Source organism: Haliotis rufescens, unplaced genomic scaffold, assembly GCF_023055435.1.
Source record: "Haliotis rufescens isolate VD_foot unplaced genomic scaffold, xgHalRufe1.0.p SCAF_123, whole genome shotgun sequence".
NCBI classification, from domain to species: domain Eukaryota; kingdom Metazoa; phylum Mollusca; class Gastropoda; order Lepetellida; family Haliotidae; genus Haliotis; species Haliotis rufescens.
The window spans coordinates 159,007-181,342 of NW_025963806.1; the positions used below are offsets into that span (position 1 = coordinate 159,007).

Genomic DNA, 22,336 nt, shown 5'->3' on the forward strand with positions numbered 1-22,336 from the left:
GGTTCAGGACGCTGTCATCTTGATGCTATCACAAGACAACTGTCTGATGGTCAAGATTATAATTATTTATCCTATGTGTTCCTAATAAACTTGTTATCTTATATCACTAAGAAAGTGACTGGTTCAGGACGCTGTCATCTTGATGCTACCACAAGACAACTGTCTGATGGTCAAGATTATAATTATTTATCCTATGTGTTCCTAATAAACTTGTTATCTTATATCACTAAGAAAGTGACTGGTTCAAGAAGTACAAAATGATGAAAATGTCCACCTCAATCACAATGTCAGAATGTCTTCATCATGTTCATCTTGTAATGTTCTTTTGTGTTCAGTAAGACAGTTATAAGTGAGGCATTTATGACTGGGCCTGAGGGTGTTATATTTAGGGATGTCAGTTGTCATGTATAAGAGGTGACAACTAAATATTTAGCATGTAATAGGCAAAAAAGTTCCAGGAAATCTGGGTGACCTAATTTTGCCTGAAGAGTCCTACTTTCTCAACTGATGTGCACATGTAGCCATATTCTGAGTAATTGTGTAACATTCACATGTAGACACCATGATTTACGTCTGTCAAGTCCACAGGTCATACCTATAGGTGGTTTCTGAAACCACGGACCTATAGAAGGTTATAGAGGTTCGTGATGAAACAAAGATAGATTGGGGGAGAAACAAGTATTGAAATCGTCCTTCTCAAGTCTAGTGCACACAGTGGTCATGACTTGCCCTCATTCGAAATAAAATAATAATAATTTGTTTATTTATAAACCGCCTAATCTCCCAACTATAGCTGTTCAGTGGTGTGTGCATTTGTTTGTGTACAATTCTGATAATGTTTACCATTATTGAATCTACACTCGTTATGTTTCTAAGAAGGGGTATGTTTTCAACATTCTTCGAAAAGTTTCTACATTTTTGGCACATCTGAGTTTGAGCTGATCCCACAGTGCAGGGCTTGATGAGAATGCTCGAGCACCTGATTGGGATTTTGATTTTGCTGGTGTTTGTCTTCAGCTGGTGATGGTTTCTACCATGCCATTGTCGACCTCAAACTACTGTGATGTGTGGGAATACTGTGGGCAGTTGTTTCAGTGTTCCACATTAAGCATGAAGTCCAGGTTCTTGTCATGGGGGTCCAATCTCATTCTCAAGAACCCCAGAACCCCCCCTTTATTGCATCACTGATCATGCTGATGTCCAGAGGAAGTTGCCTTTTTGACTTACCTAATGTGACATGGGTGTGATTGTACCCCCAGCGCATAATGCACATAGAGGGCCCCTTTGTCATATCAGCTGAATAATTGTATCCATGAACCCATAGAGGGCCCCTTATGTTTTATCCTAATATCAGCTGAATAATTGTATTCATGAACCCACAGAGGGCCCCTTATGTTGTATCCTATTATCAGCTGAATAATTGTATTCATGAACCCATAGAGGGCCCCTTATGTTTTATCCTAATATCAGCTGAATAATTGTATCCATGAACCCATAGAGGGCCCCTTATGTTTTATCCTTATATCAGCTGAATAATTGTGTACAACAACCCATAGAGGGCCCCTTATTTTTTATCCTAATATCAGCTGAATAATTGTATTCATGAACCCGTAGAGGGCCCCTTATCATGTTGTATCCTATTATCGGCTGAATAATTGTATTCATGAACCCATAGAGGGCCCCTTATGTTTTATCCTTATATCAGCTGAATAATTGAATTCATGAACCCACAGAGGGCCCCTTTGTCATGTTTGTCATATCAGCTGAATAATTGTATTCATGAACCCATAGAGGGCCCTTATGTTTTATCCTAATACCAGCTGAATAATTGGATTCATGAACCCATAGAGGGCCCCTTATATTTTATCCTAATATCAGCTGAATAGCTCTATTCAGGAACCCACAGAGGGCCCCTTATCATGTTGTATCCTATTATCAGCTGAATAATTGTATTCATGAACCCATAGAGGGCCCCTTATGTTTTATCCTAATATCAGCTGAATAATTGTGTACAACAACCCATAGAGGGCCCCTTATGTTTTATCCTAATATCAGCTAAATAGTTGTATTCATGAACCGATAGAGGGCCCCTTGTGTTTTATCCTAATATCAGCTGAATAATTCTATTCATGAACCCACAGAGGGCCCCTTATCATGTTTTATTCTAATGTCAGCTGAATAATTGTATTCATGAACCCATAGAGGGCCCCTTATGTTTTATCCTGATATCAGCTAAATACATGTTTATCCTGATATCAGCTGAATAATTGTATTCATGAACCCAAAGAGGGCCCCTTATCATGTTGTATCCTATTATCAGCTGAATAATTGTGTTTATTGAACCCATAGAGGGCCCCTTATGTTCTATCCTGATATCAGCTAAATACATGTTTATCCTGATATCAGCTGAATACATGTTTATCCTGATATCAGCTGAATACATGTTTATCCTGATATCAGCTGAATACATGTTTATCCTGATATCAGCGGAATACATGTTTATCCTGATATCAGCTGAATACATGTTTATCTTGATATCATGAATACATGTTTATCCTGATATCATAAATACATGTTTATCCTGATATCAGCTGACTATTTGTATCCAGAACTTATATTTGTATACATGTCCGAGACTGATAGAGGGCCCCTTTATCATGTTTGTCCTGCTATGATTTGACACATGGCTGATGGCACGAGACAAACACCCAGATTGATGTCCCTCCATGTGATGTAATTCCTGGAAGGCAACAGGCTGCTGATAGATGGCACATACAGAGAGCTGTCTCTCACAGCCGGCTGTCACAGTTGTACTGGAAAGTGACAAGTATGTTAAGCCTCCAGCAGATCAGATATCATGCAAACTTTGCCATCTCAACAACATAGAAGATGAAGCCTGTTTTGTATCACATGTATAATATATTCTACGAGGTCGGCAAGATATTGTCCTAAGGCCAATCTCACTGACCCCTGCCCCTGTAGTAAGTGACCAGTCCCGATGTACCAGTGATAATACAAGGGCAGACTCCATAGTCACATAGCTGCGCTGACTGTTGTCTCTCTACTGTATCAGGGGCGGTCAGGTAGCCTAGTGGTTAAAGCGTTCGCTCGTCACGCCGAAGACCCGGGTTCGATTCCAGACATGGGTACAACTTGTGAAGCCCATTTGTGGTGTCCCCCGCCGTGATATTGCTGGAATATTGCTAAAGGCGGCGTAAAACCATACTCACTCACTCACTCACTCTACTGTATCATATTATCATGGAACTGTTCTGGGTGAACAATACCTTCCAAATGGCGTGCTGGTTTTCTTGGGGAATTAGTCAGCAAAGAGCCAGAGTCACAGGAGACTAATCACAATTTTATTTACAAGAACAATTAACAATGTACAATACACTCTGAGGGTGCCACAGAGAGTCGGTACAAACTCTGGGCTGTGGGAGAGAGGTCTGCTTGGTAAGAGAGTCAAACCCCTTCTCTGTCCTAAAACCTGCCTACAGTATGTATTTAACAAAAATTTGAACAATAAAAAGGAATAGGATTGGTTGATACACGATTGGTTGTGCCCTATGCTAATAACTCATAAAAGCACTTGATGTGGATCTAATTATTATAGGATAACTTAGTATAAATGTTATCCCATGATAATATGTTTCCATCACTAGTTTCTTTCTTAATTACAACCTGATGTTATGAGTAACTTACTTATCATCAATTTCAATCAGGACATTAAAAACTCGGGGGACTAATTATGACATAATAGCCTCAATACAATAACACAACAATATGTTTATCCAACAGAAATTAGCAGCTAGCTCAAGTCACTTTGTCTTATATTATTATGATAAAAGCAGCCTTAGAAATTCTATTAGGTTTTTTTTCTTCACGGGTCCTGTCCTGCTGTCCTGTCTGAATGTGGGCTTTTAAGAACATATACATATTTTTTTTCATGTTTTCTTCCTTAGTTTGTTTTTGTTTGTTGTTTGTTGGTTAATGCTGCACTCGGCCCTTAGTATATGAAACCATGATTATGCTTGTCATAAGAGGCGACTAACAGGATCAGGTGGTTAGACTCGCTGACTTGGTTGATGCATGTCATCTTGTTCTAATTGTTTGGGGGGGCACGGTTGGCCCAGTCGTCTAAGGCGCCGCGATTCACTGTGCAGAGTTGCGTCCCTTGGGCACGCCAGAAACCTATGATTGTGGGTTCAAATCCCGGTTCGCCCCGATTATGTTTCTAGGTTTGTCAGCACCATACCCGTGCTGGTGGGTTTCACCGAAGTGGTAACCGTCTGAGACCTGCATCACTTCGGGCTTTCCTCCCACATTAAGCTGACACGCCGTGATATCACTGGAATACTGTTTAAAGCGGCGTTAAACTCTACTCACTCACTCACTAATTGCGTGGATCGATGCTCATGATGTCAATCACTAGATTGTCTGGTACAGGCTTGATTACTTACAGAGCGCCTTCATATAGCTGAAATACTGCTGAGTGCAGTGTTAAACAACAAACAAACAAACAATGAAAGGACAGAAATTGCTTATATGAATATCCTTTCCACTTTGTATGTATCCTGTGTACAGTGTGTGCCGTAATGTTTCTGACCTCTGAGCCTTAACCTGCCTTTAGGTCGTAAATATATGAAAATTTATCATGATGCTGTTTAAAACTGATGTTGAATTCTGAATTACATGTGTTTAATAGATTAGTTGGACCCTGTATTAAAGTACTTTTGTTGAACCCTGTTTAAATATGTTTTTGTTGTGACCCTGTATACATGGTGTAAAGATTCTTTCTTGTGAGTGATGAGTGAGTGAGTGAGTGAGTATGGTTTTGCGCCGCCTTTAGCAATATTCCAGCAATATCACGGCGGGGGACACCAGAAATGGGCTTCACACATCGTACCCATGTAAGCATGATGAGGGGAATTGCTTTAACCACTAGGCTCCCCCGCCGCCTCTTTCTTGTCCATGTTGTCACCCTCTACTAAAATACATTTGTTAAACTCAAAGCCCAGATGTATTAAAGTACATTCGTTAAACTCCAAGCCCAGATGTATTAAAGTACATTTGTTAAACTCCAAACCCAGATGTATTAAAGTACATTTGTTAAACTCCAAACCCAGATGTATTAAAGTACATTTGTTGAACTCCAAACCCAGATGTATCAAAATGTACATTTGTTGAATAAACATACAACTTGTTGTATGTAAAGTTATACAAAGTCGTATATTTTCTTATTTACTCACAAACTTTAAGAATGCCAATCAAACAGTTACATTTGTTGAACACCAAACCCAGATGTATTAAAATACATTTGTGGAACACCAAAGTCAGGTGTATTAAATTGCATTTGTGGAACACCAAAGTCAGGTGTATTAAATTGCATTTGTGGAACACCAAAGTCAGGTGTATTAAAATACATTTGTGGCACACCAAAGTCAGGTGTATTAAGATATAAATTTTGAACACCAAACCAAGGTGTATTAAATTTAAAATACGTCTGTTGAACATCAAACCGAGATGTATTTAAATACATTTATTGAACTCAAAAATCCAGGTGTATTAAAATACGTTTGTTTAACATCAACATCCCCGGTTTTTTAAGGTATATTTGTGCAAGGCTCACTCTGTGATAGCGCTTACCAATACGGGAGCACAGTGTATGGGAGAACATGTTGAATCACCAGATTAACCCACTATGTACGTTTGTGCCTCCTCTACACTGCTAGACATCAGCTTTTGTAGCCGTTAATGTCCTCATATTTCTTGTGTACAATATTAAACACAATGAGCTACATGCTTTTATTAGAAAATGCCGGAAGGCTTAAGTAATGTCAGTCCAAAAAAAAGCTAGTGTTTTTGTGAAAGCTGTAAAGTGACAGATGAAAGACATGTTTAAGTAAGAAAGGAAGTACTACCGTCTTAACGTCGCTCACTCTCCTGTTTATCTTTCAGTCTTACAAGTGTGACATGTGCCGAATATCTGCCTCAGTCACATGACCAGGCCCGGCAGGGAAGCGATGGCACGACTGGCTGTTGGTACAATGGGACCATGACGTAAGCTGACACGCCCCCTCCAGCACACGTGGGACTGACAGACAATTCATTATGAATGTCAACACGGATGACCCGGGCACTGTGCAAGGGTCGTCCACCAACACAGGTGTTGTGCTCAAAGACGCTACTCTTGATAGCTACTCGGACGGATCGTCGCATATCTTTTCCGAGTTTGTGGACATGGATGCTATACGTCGCGACCTCGGCCAGTCAGCATCATCGTTTACCTCTGATGACTTGGAAGATGGGGATCAGCTGTCAATACTGTTTAATTTGTACAAGTTGGGGGAGAAGAAACAACTAAAACAGTTGCTGCGGCAGTCGATGTGGCCAGCGGACCACATGATCCGACATTCGCTGTGGACGTCGCTGTGCAAGCACTTACTGAGAGCTGATGGGGATCTCTATGATGAAATGGACAAAGAACTTTTTGGAGATGACGGTAGGATATTATTTTGCTTTCATGCAATTATTTCACTAATGTCAACAGTTTTCCATTTACTTTGTATGTGTTTAATCTTCAACTTGTCACAAGGTAATATAGGTTTGTGTTATTTTTGACGAAATGTAATACTTGCAAGAGTTGATAATGTTGGAAGTTGCCTGTGTTAGACACAGGTGTGTGTTTATTGCTGGTAACAAACAATCAAGACACATTGTATGTACTGAGGGCTGAAGTCAGTGTCAGTTTCCTATATGCTTAAGATGATGGGAGATGCAGTGATGCTGCATGCTGAAGTTTGAAGGACGATCCCTATGAATTTCCTATTGGCCTATATCATGTACATGATGTATATTACTATTGGGTGTTATTTATTACCCCGACCTTGTCAAGCCGTACACAGTCACCCTTGTGTCTCTTATCTTTAATTTATGGGTTCATTATACTGTCAGAGATCCAAGGTATTTTGGCAACACTATTAAATCATGTTGACAGAAAGTTAACTTGGTCAAATTTGGATGAGACTGTTGAACTTCCTTGTTTTTTATGTTTTCCAAACATCTCAGAGTTGTAAGTTCATCTACAGCCTTAGAAATTTATTTCTTTTAAGGCTGGTCAAGAGGACTAGAGTAGACCTTATTTAACTAGTGCTCAGAATTAGAAGCGAGTCCTGCTTCAACGAAACAAAAACATTTACTATGTTTACATTTTCTGGCAGTTTACAGTTTGTAGCAATCCTTGAGATCCCTCGAATGCTACTGAGTCAATAAGGACTACCATCGATGGATGTTAACTTGGCCTCAGCACAATTTAGTAGTCTCAGGCTGACGGACTAGTGTGAATTTCAAAGGCTGGTCTAGAGATTCTTAATGTGAATATTTATTTATGATGCGCCAAATCCATCTTCGGAAGCATGCTCAGAGTGCTACATTAATACCTTGGTCAATAGATCAGTGTACACCTGATTGTCTTTCTCAGCTCCCTAGGGAGCATACATTCTTCTGGCTGTGAAGCATGTGAACATTTTCTCCAGACAGGTCAATTAATGACACCCAGTCTCCAGTGGGTGACATACTGCTGGCAGCCCAACTGAGCTAACTGCTTGTGTTTATACACACAAAACTGAGAAGCTCAGGGGCCGTATCAAAACTACTCAAAGCATTTTATTTGATTTTCAGTGTGTGAATGTGAGAAGAGAGCGCAGGGGTTGACACTATGTGCTAAGTCAAACTAGTCCACTGTACATATCAGACTAGTGGTACATGTTTCTTTGGATTCTGCGAGAAAACAGCTTTCACTAATCTCATTCTAACCCTGAGCGGATACAACTATAAAATGACATATTATGGTCTCCACAAGGGACGTGGGGTAAATGTAAACACACTGATTTATGATGATTTATCTTTAGAAACCTGAGTTCAATATGGTGATATGTAACCTGATATAACGCATGTGTGTTTGAACAGTCTCCAATGCAACTCTAAACTGCTAAAGGAAAACGTGACTGTGAGGGTGGTAAACTACTTCGTCATGTACTCTTGGTCTTATTGAGTCCAGTATGCTGGTATCTGTGTCGCTGTTTAATGTTTGGTGAATTGAAAGGAATACAGGTGTGACATATGTTCTTTAGGCCTCAGTCACATTTGCTGTATGGCTAGGATACGGCAGCCGTAGCTCTTCAGAATTGAGAGATACCTGTGGCGGCCGCGGAGGATCTGCGGTGTGTGGCGGCCGCAGAGGATCTGTGGTGGCCTCAGGGTCGCCCTAGGGCGTATCCCTATATTTTACAGGCCGGAGGGGTTGCCGTGGGATTATAGTGCGGAGTTATAACTTTTTTAGTTTCTAGGTTTGCAGTAGCAATTAGACAATTAGACATGGCGTAGCCTTGACGTAGAGAGGTTCCACGGCGACCATACGTCGGGTGTACGGTGGCCTTGTATTTGACCGTGCATCATCACTTCAAAGGCTACGGCAGCCGCAGGTTTAAAGGTCTCCACAAATTCAAAATAGCCCGTGCGGCTACCCTAACATATGTGACTACTACAGTATGTGACCGTGGGAATGCTGCAGCGGCCCTATAATAGCTATTGGTCGTAGATATTTAAGACCCCACGGCCGCCACAGGAAATTGTGACTGAGGCATTAACACAGGCACGATGCTTAGCACATTTAAGTTCCAAAGGGCACATCGTTATGACTAGGAGAGAAGGAAAATTAGGTAGTTCTTAAACCATTACGATGATGTCATGCTTTTCTGACTGGCTGTTCTGAACAAATTGTAAACAAGTAAAACTGAGAGACAGTGAGTGAGTGAGTGAGTGAGTTGGGTTTAACGCCGCCTTTAACAGTATTCCAGTTATATCACGGCGTGACAGCTTAATGTGGGAGGAAACCCAAAGTGATGCAGGTCTCAGACGTTTACCACTTCGGTGAAACCCACGAGCACGGGTATGGTGCTGACAAACCTAGAAACATAATCGGGGCGAACCGAGATTCAAACCCACAATCATAGGTTTCTGGCGTGCCCAAGGGACGCAACTCTGCACAGCGAATCACGGCGCCTTAGACGACTTGGCCACCCATGCCCCCCTGAGAGACAACAATGTAAGGTCATTATGCGGAATTATAGGGAAATTATATATCAGGCATAACATGGTTTAAGTCGGAGAAGTCAGTTGAATCTGTTGATTCTGGAAGTAGAAGCAACTCAAGTGATTTCTTCACTACTTAAGATTATTCGACTCAGGTTTAGTAAATATGTTTTACTTCGACTATGTCAATGGAATATTGGTTACCATGGTTACAAGCACTGTTTATCATCAATTCAATTACATCCTTACCCATGTTTTCTGTCAGGGTATTTCATAGGATAACATACATCTGGAGTTTATTACACCTACCAGCTTTAGAAATTGGTACTAGTCCTGTAGTCCTTGCCAAGCTGCCAAATAGTTAAGGTATCACAAGGACTTGTAGGAATTTGCTATTTTTAAGGGTGTTGCTATATGTTATCATTATATGGACTGGTGGACTAAAACTGTAAGTTTCTGTGACTGCCTACTTGATTGTAATACTGGTAGACACAAGTTTTAAAATAAATAAACTTATAAGTAGAGTCCAAACAAGCTTTAAAAATGATATGAACAACACACACATTTATTGAACAACACAAATTTATTGAACAACACACAAATTTATCCACTGTTTTACTTATGAGATGCCCCCTGGTAGTGTGGAGGGCTACCTCTGTCAGCAGGACTGTGACTGTTATGTTGGCCAAGGGCTACCCCTGCTGGCCTCCTGCTGGCCTCCTGCTGGCCCACAGGGTGTGTAGCACACAAACATGAAGGCTCTCTCTGTCATCACGCCAGTCACACAGGGATAAGATGGGCTCAGAGAAGCCGGTGGAGTGACTGACGGTGGAGTGACTGACCGCTTGTTGCTGACATCGTGGAGTGAACATGGCTACTGTCAGACCAGCTACACTGGCCGAGGTGGTCAGGGTCTACCACTGGTTTTTCTGGCCCAGGCAGTCATGATAGAGCAGGAATATGGCTAACTGTGCCACAAAGCAACATACCCAGTTTTAACAGCCGAAACTGACTTTTTCATGCAGATTGCATTGTTGAAATGAAGCTTTTCGATACAATGTTTGTTTGTTTGTTTGTTGTTTAATGCCACAATCAGCAATATTATATATATAATGGCTGTTTGTAAATAATCGTGTCTGAACCAAACAATCCAGTGATTGACATCATGAGCTTCGATCTACACAGTTGGGATACAATGGCATGCATCAACAAAGTCAGTGAGCCTGACCACCCGATCGTGTTAGTCGCCTTTTACAGCAAGCATGGGTTGCTGAAGACCTATTCTAACCCGAATCTTTACGGGTATTGCGATATAGTGAAATTGCATCAGAATGCTTTGTAGACCATTGTGACATCAATCCTGATGACATCACTGATCTCTCTGCCACTGAAGCTAATTTGCTAAACCTTTTACACTCACATTTACTGTTTTCAAACTAAAAAGTTAGAAGAAAGATCTCCCCCTCGTGTTTTTTTTTTATCAAAGACACTCGGATTAGATTCTCTATTTATATATTTACCCACCTGACACATCTTCCCAAAGGCAAGGGAGTAAACTCACTATTAAAGTCCAGTTTCCACCCTTGCCGAACTAGCCTGGAATTTCTGGGCTTGATCGTAGTGCCACTGTGATTATTACAAGCTATGTCCCTCTTATTGGCCAATCAGATTCTACCTCTAATATCACTTGCATTTGCTTCAAACAAAATGGCAGCACCCATTCAAGACAATCTGATCGATCATTAAGATCTTTATTGTAATAAAACAGGTCTTACCCTATGAACATGGTGAAGTGCATCAAATCACTTGAGCACCTTGATAAAACATGAAACGATTTTGGATAATAACTGTTGACGACCTGTGTGGTACACATGCTCTGCAAGTCCTGCAATCAAACGAAATCTGCACCGCAGTGGCAAGTCATTTCGTTAGTCTGGCCAAAATATACCGGTAACTCCACAATTCTAGCCTAGTTCAGCAAGAGTGGAAACTGGGCTTTTATAGTGAGTCAACTCCCTTGCCTGAGGAAGATGACCTACGATTGCTACTGTTCTGAAAAATAAGAAAATCATGCAGTAGTTTCTACTGCTGTTGCATGGCAACAATCCATAGCAACGATCTGGGGTAACTAGGTAGTTCATCCGACCACTGGGGGCACGGGTGGCCCAGTCCTCTATGGCGCCGCAATTCGCTGTGCAGAGTTGCGTCCCTTGGGCACGCCAGAAACTTATGATTGTGGGTTCGAATCTCGGTTCGCCCCGATTATGTTTCTAGGTTTGTCAGCACCATACCAGTGCTTGTGGGTTTCACCGGAGAAGTAAATGTCTGAGACCTGCATCACTTCGGGCTTTCCTCCCACATTAAGCTGACACGCCGTGATATAACTGGAATACTTTTAAAAGTCACTCATCCGACCACTGCTGTTAGGGTTGGACAGACTTGTCCTGTTATTCTGGAAGAGTGGCCTGTGTACGTGATTCACCGTTAATACTCCGACAATGTGAGATGGCCGTGATTCACCGTTAATACTCCGACAATGTGAGACAGCGTTGTTAATGACATTAAGAGATGGACCTGACTAAGCACCTGTCATGGGTATTGAGATGTGTGAAGCATGACATCCGGGGGATCAGGTTAATTAATGTTGTAAACATTTCTGTTTGTGTCTTCATGAAAGGATTAAATAAAAATGATCACTTTATATACATGTCTTAATTATTGCAGAGAATAGGGTGAGCCTGCAGGGCTAGAAATGAACAGTTTAGTCCAGGAGTCCACTAATTAGACTTAAAGATGTGTCGGAATGTTAACTAATTTCTTATCCCAAACAAACCTCCACCGGAGATGTCACTTGAGTGAGATCAAGCGTTTTCTCCTAGGATATAACCCTGCAGAGTAATTACAGCACTAGTACTGCAGACCATTGTGACATCATCAGTTACCATGACATCACAATCAGATCACAGAGTAATTACATCACTAGTACTGCAGACCATTGTGACATCATCAGTTACCAAGACGTCACAATCAAATCACAGAGTAATTACAGCACTAGTACTGCAGACCATTGTGACATCATCAGTTACCATGACATCACAATCAAATCACAGAGTAATTACATCACGAGTACTGCAGACCATTGTGACATCATCAGTTACCATGACATCACAATCAAATCACAGAGTAATTACATCACGAGTACTGCAGACCATTGTGACATCATCAGTTACCATGACATCACAATCAGATCACAGAGTAATTACATCACTCGTTCTGCAGACCATTGTGACATCATCAGTTACCATGATGTCCCAATCAAATCACAGAGTAATTACATCACTAGTACTGCAGACCATTGTGACATCATCAGTTACCATGACGTCACAATCACATCATATCACTAATCTCTCTGCAACTGATAGTGGTTAGGTTCAAAACTCTGGATTTTACGTTTTACAAACTGAAAAAGTTGGCCTCTTCAAAGTTGATGTCAAAAGTCCCTTGGGTGAGATTATTTGTCAAGTGATGGATAGTGTTAGGGATGCAATAAACATGATCAGCAGGAACTCCTCTAAACCTCCATACATCAAAGCAGTGCCTGCTGGATAACTATCGGCTGATATTCCCAGTAAGTTTAGACCAAACCCTCTAATGTGTGGGTGTTGTGTAGACAAATGTGGCTGTAAATCACTTGGCACAAGATACACAGGGCGGTTAACTCCACGTGCTCATACCTTGTATTACTACACAGCTTTTAAAGTTACTATATTGAGTAAATATACGTCTTGAACATCAATTATAATTTTTTAAGAATGTCATTAAATAATAAACAGATTACAACCTTCATGTGTTTCCATACAACAAATATCATAGTTTAGGAATAAAAAATATGTACTATGCTTGATGAACAAGCCAGAGACTTGCATAATACAATTTTGGTACCTGACTTGTCTATGCTATTTATGGTACAGAAACACACTCTGCAAATAATCTCTATATAACGTCATGAGTCGGTACACTCCAAATGAGACCCGTGAAGATCCGGGCTAGAATAGGTTTTCAGCAACCCATGCTTGACCCGTGAAGATCCAGGGTAGAATAGGTTTTCAGCAACCCATGCCTGCCGTAAAAGGTGACTCATAATGCTTGTCGTAAGAAGCGACTAACGGGATCGGGTGGTCAGGCTCCCTGACGTGGTTGATGCATGTCATTGTATCCCAATTGTGTGGATCGATGCTCATGATGTCAATCATTGGATTGTCTGGTCCAGACTCGATTATTTACAGACCGACGTAATATAGCTGAAATATTGTTGAGTGTGGCGTTAAACATCAAACATAAAAAACAAAACGCTCCAAATGATCGTTGTTTTGTTAGCACTATACCCGTGGTGACGGGGGCATGGCGGTAACTCTTGTACCTGCATCCCTGGTCAAAGCTCACTTACTCTAAAATCATGCTCATTGTCCACTCAGTTTGACATACCCCGTCCAACTCACTCACCTACGCACCAACCCACTAACTCACCAACCAACTCATCCACTGATTCATGCACTCAACCCTACTCACCCACTCATCCATCCACCCACTCACCGACCCAACCACAAACCCACCCACTCTCTCACCCACCAAACCACTCATCCATCCACCCACTCACTCACCCAACCACTCACCCACCCACTCTCTCTCACTCACCCAGTCACCACTCACTCACTCATTCACTCCTGTATTTTCCCCAGTGACAGCATTGGACATCCCTCTGCCCGGGTTCGTCGACCAGGTCAACCTGACCTCGTACCATCTTTCCCATGAAGGGATGCGCCTCATCACCAAGATCGTCGCCGTCATCAACCACACCAACCCCGACGTCAGCTACAGCCCTGCCGCGTTCTCTGTGGCTAGTCTATTTCTCCACTACATGGGCCCCTCCGACGTCTACAACTGCATCTACGCTCTACTTACAAGCAAAGACACTCGCTATCTCACTCAGACAAGTATCTCTCTCGATGCATCCAAACTCGTCCTGCGGGATTTGACCAAGAAATATGCAGTAAGTTTTCCTTGGATTTAGCTTTCATCATTTTTATTTTGAATTTTAATTATGACTTCAAAGGTGGATGTATTTGTTTATTTGGATTCACCTGCATGTTTTATTTGATATGCATGACAGCAGAAACAATTTCTTTAGCAATCAAATGCAAAATACACTAAAGCTATTGAACTAATGCTTGTTAGCATGGTTAGAAAAACGTCTGTTGGGAGGGATTGCATGTGGTGTCCTTTTATTATCCATTTAGTTCAAGGTAAAATAGATAATAAAAATGCATACAAAGTGCACCTGTTATGTAATTGACTGTTGAAGTATCCTGCCACTGATATAACACAGACATAACCATTGATGTCCTGCATATTGATGATGTTAGAGTCATGTTGGCAGGGGCACCTGCTAGGATAGGATCACTGTGCTTCCGTTGAGCCTGGCTCAACAGTCATTTAATGTTGTATATTTGGTGATCTACAAAGACTCTTCTCAGTAAACCAAGGCTTTATCGAGACCTGTTCAGAGGCTAATGTTTGGCCCCAAGTCTGCACCAAGGCAGGCTTTATCTAGACCTGCTCAGTGGCTGATATTTGGCCCCAAGTCTGCACCAAGGCAGGCTTTATCTAGACTAGCTCAGAGGCTGATATCTGGCCCCGAGTCTGCACCAAGGCAGGCTTTATCTAGACCTGCTCAGAGGCTGATATTTGGCCCCAAGTCTGCACCAAGGCAGGCTTTATCTAGACTAGCTCAGAGGCTGATATTTGGCCCCAAGTCTGCACCAAGGCAGAAGTGTATCTAGACCTGTCCAGAGGCTGATATCTGGCCCCAAGTCTGCACCAAGGCAGAAGTTTATCTAGACTAGCTCAGAGGCTGAGATCTGGCCCCGAGTCTGCACCAAGGCAGGCTTTATCTAGACTAGCTCAGAGGCTGATATTTGGCCCCGAGTCTGCACCAAGGCAGGCTTTATCTAGACTGGCTCAGAGGCTGATATCTGGCCCCAAGTCTGCACCAAGGCAGGCTTTATCTAAACCTGCTCAGAGGCTGATATTTGGCCCCAAGTCTGCACCAAGGCAGGCTTTATCTAGACTAGCTCAGAGGCTGATATCTGGCCCCAAGTCTGCACCAAGGCAGAAGTGTATCTAGACCTGCTCAGAGGCTGATATTTGGCCCCAAGTCTGCACCAAGGCAGAAGTGTATCTAGACTAGCTCAGAGGCTGATATCTGGCCCCGAGTCTGCACCAAGGCAGGCTTTATCTAGACTAGCTCAGAGGCTGATATCTGGCCCAAAGTCTGCACCAAGGCAGACTTTATGTAGACTTGCTCAGAGGCTGATATTTGGCCCCGAGTCTGCACCAAGGCAGGCTTTATCTAGACTTGCTCAGAGGCTGATATTTGGCCCCGAGTCTGCACCAAGGCAGGCTTTATCTAGACTAGCTCAGAGGCTGATATTTGGCCCCAAGTCTGCACCAAGGCAAGCTTTATCTAGACTAGCTCAGAGGCTGATATTTGGCCCCAAGTCTGCACCAAGGCAGGCTTTATCTAGACTAGCTCAGAGGCTGATATTTGGCCCCGAGTCTGCACCAAGGCAGGCTTTATCTAGACTTGCTCATAGGCTGATATTTGGCCCCAAGTCTGCACCAAGGCAGGGGATTTTCTAGACCTGTCCAGAGGCTGATATCTGGCCCCAAGTCTGCACCAAGGCAGAAGTTTATCTAGACTAGCCCAGAGGCTGATATCTGGCCCCGAGTCTGCACCAAGGCAGGCTTTATCTAGACTAGCTCAGAGGCTGATATCTGGCCCCAAGTCTGCACCAAGGCGGGCTTTATGTAGACTAGCTCAGAGGCTGATATCTGGCCCCAAGTCTGCACCAAGGCAGGCTTTATGTAGACTAGCTCAGAGGCTGATATCTGGCCCCAAGTCTGCACCAAGGCAGGCTTTATCTAGACCTGCTCAGAGGCTGATATTTAGCCCCGAGTCTGCACCAAGGCAGAAGTGTATCTAGACCTGCTCAGAGGCTGATATTTGGCCCCAAGTCTGCACCAAGGCAGAAGTGTATCTAGACTAGCTCAGAGGCTGATATTTGGCCCCAAGTCTGCACCAAGGCAGAAGTGTATCTAGACTAGCTCAGAGGCTGATATCTGGCCCCAAGTCTGCACCAAGGCAGGCTTTATCTAGACTAGCTCAGAGGCTGATATCTGGCCCCGAGTCTGCACCAAGGCAGGCTTTATCTAGACCTGCTCAGAGGCTGATATCTGGCCCAAAGTCTGCACCAAGGCAGGCTTTATCTAGACTAGCTCAGAGGCTGATATTTGTCCCCAAGTCTGCACCAAGGCAGAAGTGTATCTAGACTAGCTCAGAGGCCAATATTTGGCCCCGAGTCTGCACCAAGGCAGGCTTTATCTAGACCTGCTCAGAGGCCAATATTTGGCCCCGAGTCTGCACCAAGGCAGGCTTTATCTAGACCTGCTCAAGGGCCAATATTTGGCCCCGAGTCTGCACCAAGGCAGGCTTTATCTAGACTAGCTCAGAGGCCAATATTTGGCCCCAAGTCTGCAGGACATGTCAGTAGTTCCAAAGTTTAATTTAAACAAATTTACAATTCATGTTAAATAGGTTAACTAATGTTTGCAGTGTTCCCGTTTACCGGTAATTACCAGTTTTTTACCGGTTAATTTAGGCTTGGACTGGTAAATCAGGTGACTGCCAGTCCCTGTGGACCGGCAAATAAAGATCCTTATAAATCTTGATGTTGAACAAAACATTCCGTGATATTCATAGCAATATATTTTTTTTAAGAAGTCAGTTTGTCTCTTACCATCAGGTCATCCCCTTGTCTCGAAATATTAAAAAAGAGAGAGAAAATTGTGACTGAAGTTTGTGTGAATGACATGTAGATCTAACTAAGTTATTTCAGAGATGACTCATTGCACTGAACATGATTTTGAAAGAATTAAAACCAGCTAATTTTCATACATTTTTTATGTCTTGAAAGTTGGGACTGGCAATAATTAGTGGGGACTGGTAATGTTTAGAGTTGGCAGTCCACCAGGACTGGCAGTTTCAAAAGCCAGCGGGAACGCTGTGTTTGGGCTTTGTGGAGGTGCTGGTATTGATAACAGGGCCCACAGAGGAGAGGCTTTTATACAGTGTCGTGCTTATGGTGCCTTGGGACCGCCTCCGTGGTCTTGTGGTAGAGCGTCCGCCCGGAGAGCGGAAGGTCCAGGGTTCGATCCCGGGCCGCGTCATACAAAAAGACGTTAAAAGATTGTACTTGTTGTTACCCTGTCTGGCGCTCGGCATTAAGGGGCTAAAACAAGGACTGGTCGGCTCGGAGTCAGTATACTGTGTCTGAGTGGGGTATTCATGTTAAACTGCGGCATGGTATCTCAGTGAGCTAGCACTATAAATCGGCATCAGTCCGGACTAGTACAAGCAGCCACACACACACATACACGTGCATGCACGTCGCTATATAAGTGCAATAATCTTGGACGCGACGTTAAACCCAACTTCACCTCACCTTATGGTGCCTTGCTTGAATTTCAAATATTTATATTTTATAATAAGAATGAAAAACATCACTCATTTTTTAGAATTGCTCAGCTGTTAGACAATAAATCTGATGTATTGCTTTGCATTTCCTGGTTTCTTCCCACATGAAGCTGGCATGCTTGTGGAATACTGCTCAAAGCAACGTTAAACCCCACTCACTCACTGTTCTACCAGATTTATTTAGATGTAGTAAAGAAATCTTTTGATTCAATTCAGAAATCGGCTTATGTTCACATCGTAAGACAGAGCAGCAACACGGAGGCTGTGTTTGAGAACTGGTTGTGGTGGATCTACAGGGACCTGCCCTTCTCTTACCTGGTAGGTAGCACCCCACTCCACCTGTCACTGTGGTGGATCTACAGGGACCTGTCCTTCCCTTACCTGGTAGGTAGCACCCCCACTCCACCTGTCACAGTGGTGGATCTACAGGGACCTGCCCTTCTCTTACCTGGTAGGTAGCACCCCCACTCCACCTGTCACTGTGGTCGATCTACAGGGACCTACCCTTCTCTTATATCGGTAGCACCCACACTCCACCTGTCACTGTGGTGGATCTACAGGGACCTGCCCTTCCCTTACCTGGTAGGTAGCACCCCCACTCCACCTGTCACTGTGGTGGATCTACAGGGACCTGCCCTTCCCTTACCTGGTAGGTAGCACCCCCACTCCACCTGTCACTGTGGTTGATCTACAGGGACCTGCCCTTCCCTTACCTGGTAGGTAGCACCCCCACTCCACCTGTCACTGTGGTGGATCTACAGGGACCTGCCCTTCCCTTACCTGGTAGGTAGCACCCCCACTCCACCTGTCACTGTGGTGGATCTACAGGGACCTGCCCTTCTCTTACCTGGTAGGTAGCACCCCCACTCCACCTGTCACTGTGGTCGATCTACAGGGACCTACCCTTCTCTTATATCGGTAGCACACACACTCCACCTGTCACTGTGGTCGATCTACAGGGACCTGCCCTTCCCTTATATCAGTAGCCCCCCCACTCCACCTGTCACTGTGGTCGATCTACAGGGACCTGCCCTTCCCTTACCTGGTAGGTAGCACCCCCACTCCACCTGTCACTGTGGTGGATCTACAGGGACCTGCCCTTCTCTTACCTGGTAGGTAGCACCCCCACTCCACCTGTCACTGTGGTGGATCTACAGGGACCTGCCCTTCCCTTACCTGGTAGGTAGCACCCCCTCTCCACCTGTCACTGTGGTTGATCTACAGGGACCTGCCCTTCCCTTATATCGGTAGCACCCCCACTCCACCTGTCACTGTGGTGGATCTACAGGGACCTGCCCTTCCCTTACCTGGTAGGTAGCACCCCCACTCCACCTGTCACTGTGGTGGATCTACAGGGACCTGCCCTTCCCTTATATCGGTAGCACCCACACTCCACCTGTCACTGTGGTGGATCTACAGAGACCTGCCCTTCCCTTATATCGGTAGCACCCCCACTCCACCTGTCACTGTGGTGGATCTACAGGGACCTGCCCTTCCTTTAAATAGGTAGCACCCCCATTCCCCCTGTCACAGTGGTGGATCTACAGGAATTTTTATGTCTCCCACCAGTAATATAGACTCTTATGCAACATAAAATGAAATTACCTCCTTTTTCAGGATGTCAATAAATTGTACAAGCTTGTACCTGTATTTAAATAACGATGACTCCCTGAAACCAATCCGACCGAGTCAATGTCGGGCAGCTCCATTTTTATGTACAAGTGGGTTAAGTTTGGTATTTCTCACAACATGCACAAGTGCACCTTTTATCCCAATAAGGATTGTGTTATTCCTCCCACCTTTTGGTGCGATCGTTCGGCCATTGCGTTCATCTGTGCTGCCAAGGTACATCTAAGGGGAACAACTCACTAGACACTTCCCTCTCAAAAATAATGGGACCAATTTACGACATTGTCAAGTTGCTATCTTCCAAAGGTAAGGGTTAACTAGCTATAAAAGTCCAGTTTCCACCTTTGCCGAATTAGACTGGAATTTCTGGGCTCGATCGTAGCAACACCAGTGGTAATTACGAGTCGTGTCCCTTCTAAGCCTCTCCTATTGACCAATCAGATTCCACCTCTTGTATCACTTGCATTTGCTTTAAACAAAATTGCGGAGCCCAGTCAAGACAATCTAATCAATTATCAAGATCTATATTGTGATAAAACGGGTCTTACATCGCAATGTGCATCAGATCACGTAAGCACCTTGATTAAAAACATGAAAAGATTTGGATAATATCTGCTGACGCGGGGTTGGCGGTGCACATCCTTTGCAAATCCTGCGATTGACCGAAATCTGCCCAACAGTTTACAAACCGGATTTCGAATTTGATACACGATTTTGATTGGACTATGCTTAGACTTGTTAGTCAAGCCAAAATATAACTCCATAATACCAGCCTTGTTCGGCAAGGGTGGAAACCAGACTTTTATAGTCAGTTAACTCTCTTGCCTCGGGAAGATGCATGACGTGAGCGCATGTTCAAATCTGCAGAAATGACAACATGATAGAAGAATGTTTTATCATGACATAAACCACGCTTCGTTCTTCGATTTATCGCGTAGCTATCGTCTGTATTTGACATGCAGGTCTCTGCAGTAACTATGATGGGGAGTTCAGGTAACAGGGTACAACGGGTAGACAAGGACACTATACATTCATTTAGATTTTCAGTTTTAAAAAAAAGTGATGCGCGGGGCATTATTTGTTTTGTATTGTATTTCGGGGATTCATGTTTGCTGGGGCTGTGGTGTATTTCCTCAAGATGGAGGGAACACACCATGCAAACATGTTGAGAATAAACAATGAGGAATCACAGATTATCTGTCCTGAACAAATAAGAAAAATTATGTCCAAGTTTGAGATACACATAAGTAAATGTGTGTGGTAATATCAGTATATCAGTTCTTTCCACGATACGTATAACAATATCATTATTTCATGCTTGATATATTGGGTGATGTCAAATAGCAATTTTCTTAATGTTATTTTTTTGCCAAATGACTTCGCTGCTCCGCAGCATCCGCTGCAGGGATTCGGGGCCCCAGGATGGCTGTGTATTTATTGACTGAGGAAACACCATGTTGTACCAGCATCTTGTTTTGTTCCATTTATGAACTTCAAGTCCTACCTAAATGTGTCAGATTGCTGCTGAATTCAAAGTTTATAATAATACAATATATTGTGATGCGTATCACAATACGGCCTTGTGCAACGCAAAATATTGTGATACACTTTAAACCTTCAATACCCATCCCTACACAAAAGGACACTAGTGCATCATGTTCTTGTACAGCAAATGTGGATATGTTGTATTGCTGATTTGTACAATTCTAGTACCACAAATATTCTTTCCGACAAAGATAGACACTTATGACTCAAGTTCAAACATCTATTTTTTTCAAAGACACATCATGTCTCTTTTGATACCAAAATATGCATAAGATTAAAAGAATTTTCAAGCATAAAAACGTGAGTCCGTTTGTACAAGGGTCATTGAGCAACAGGGCAAGTGTTGAGACGGCTGGCAATGAGAATCTTCTTCCTGCAGAGAAGCGTTTGTTTAGGCATGTCTAGCTGACCACAACACGTCGACATCCCGCCACCTCGCTGTGTCAGGCAGCGGCGTGATCGAGGAGGCAGTGCGCACCTCCTGACGGGCACATATTTGTCTGAGATTAAAGGACTTAACAGCCTTGTGCTTTATCCCCTGGTCTGGAGGATATATATATATAGAAATACTGTCGCCGTCTCAGTTAGATTTTGGACGTTGTGGGTAGTGGATTAGTTAGTATCGGTTCTTTCTAATTATCTGGATGATTGATGTGGATAGTTTGGAATGATGAAATTTGTTAATTGATATGAATATTGATCATGTCTAGTTACCTGGGTTATTGATACTGGTAGCTATTTGATGTGAGTAGTGGAGTTAGTATTTGAACATGTCTTATGATCTGGATAATTATTCATGATTTTAATCATAATTTTGACAATTTGTATTATATTCCTCTTGGAAAACCGGTGAAAAGGAACTTGTCATTTTATTTTAATAATTGGTTGATATGTTTTGTATTGTTTATTTTATTTCGTTTGATGTGAATTGTTTAAACCCCTGGGCTGTTCAGGGGGACTACGGCTCTGACTTTACGGTGAATGGATTGTGTTTGTTTGGCAGGGACTTGTTTGTCACAGCACCATGTAATAATGGGGTGGTAGGGTAGTCTACTGGTTACAATGTAAGCTCGTCATGCCAACGACCCGGGTTCGATTCCCCACATGAATGCAACATGTGATGCCATTTCTGGTGTCCCCCGCCATGATATTGCTGGAATATTGCTGAATGGTGGTGTACTCACTCACTCCCTCCCTCATTACTCACTCACTCACTCACTCACTCACTCACTCACTCACTCACTCACTCACTCACTCACTCTTGATAATAATAAACTTGGGCCCACTTTGGGAAAATATCCACATGCAGGAAGGATTCCTTCTTTGATCATGGGGCAGATTAGTACGAGTGGGCATGGGACAGATATTTAGAAAATAACCAGCTGGCCACGAGGAATTATTAAACATCTCCTCTGTATGGGTGAAGTGAGTAAATCCTGAGCCTTTGGTGCCAGACATTCCTGAGCCTTTGGT

At 43.1% G+C, this 22,336-nt stretch overlaps 1 protein-coding gene across 5 annotated transcripts in view; it reads left to right on the forward strand.

The window, feature by feature from the left end:
- Nucleotides 1-22,336, forward strand: part of LOC124117427 (GTPase-activating protein skywalker-like) — a 63,109-nt gene that overhangs the window by 13,447 nt on the left and 27,326 nt on the right. For all 5 annotated transcript variants that reach the window (XR_007220253.1, XR_007220254.1, XM_048393949.1 and 2 more), the window contains exons 2-4: nucleotides 5,962-6,505; nucleotides 13,836-14,146; nucleotides 17,906-18,007. Coding sequence is in view for 3 of the 5 variants with exons in the window: in XM_048393949.1 (XP_048249906.1) it covers nucleotides 6,115-6,505; nucleotides 13,836-14,146; nucleotides 17,906-18,007 (804 nt within the window). In the remaining 2 variants the exon portion in view is untranslated. The remainder of the gene's footprint in view (nucleotides 1-5,961; nucleotides 6,506-13,835; nucleotides 14,147-17,905; nucleotides 18,008-22,336) is intronic.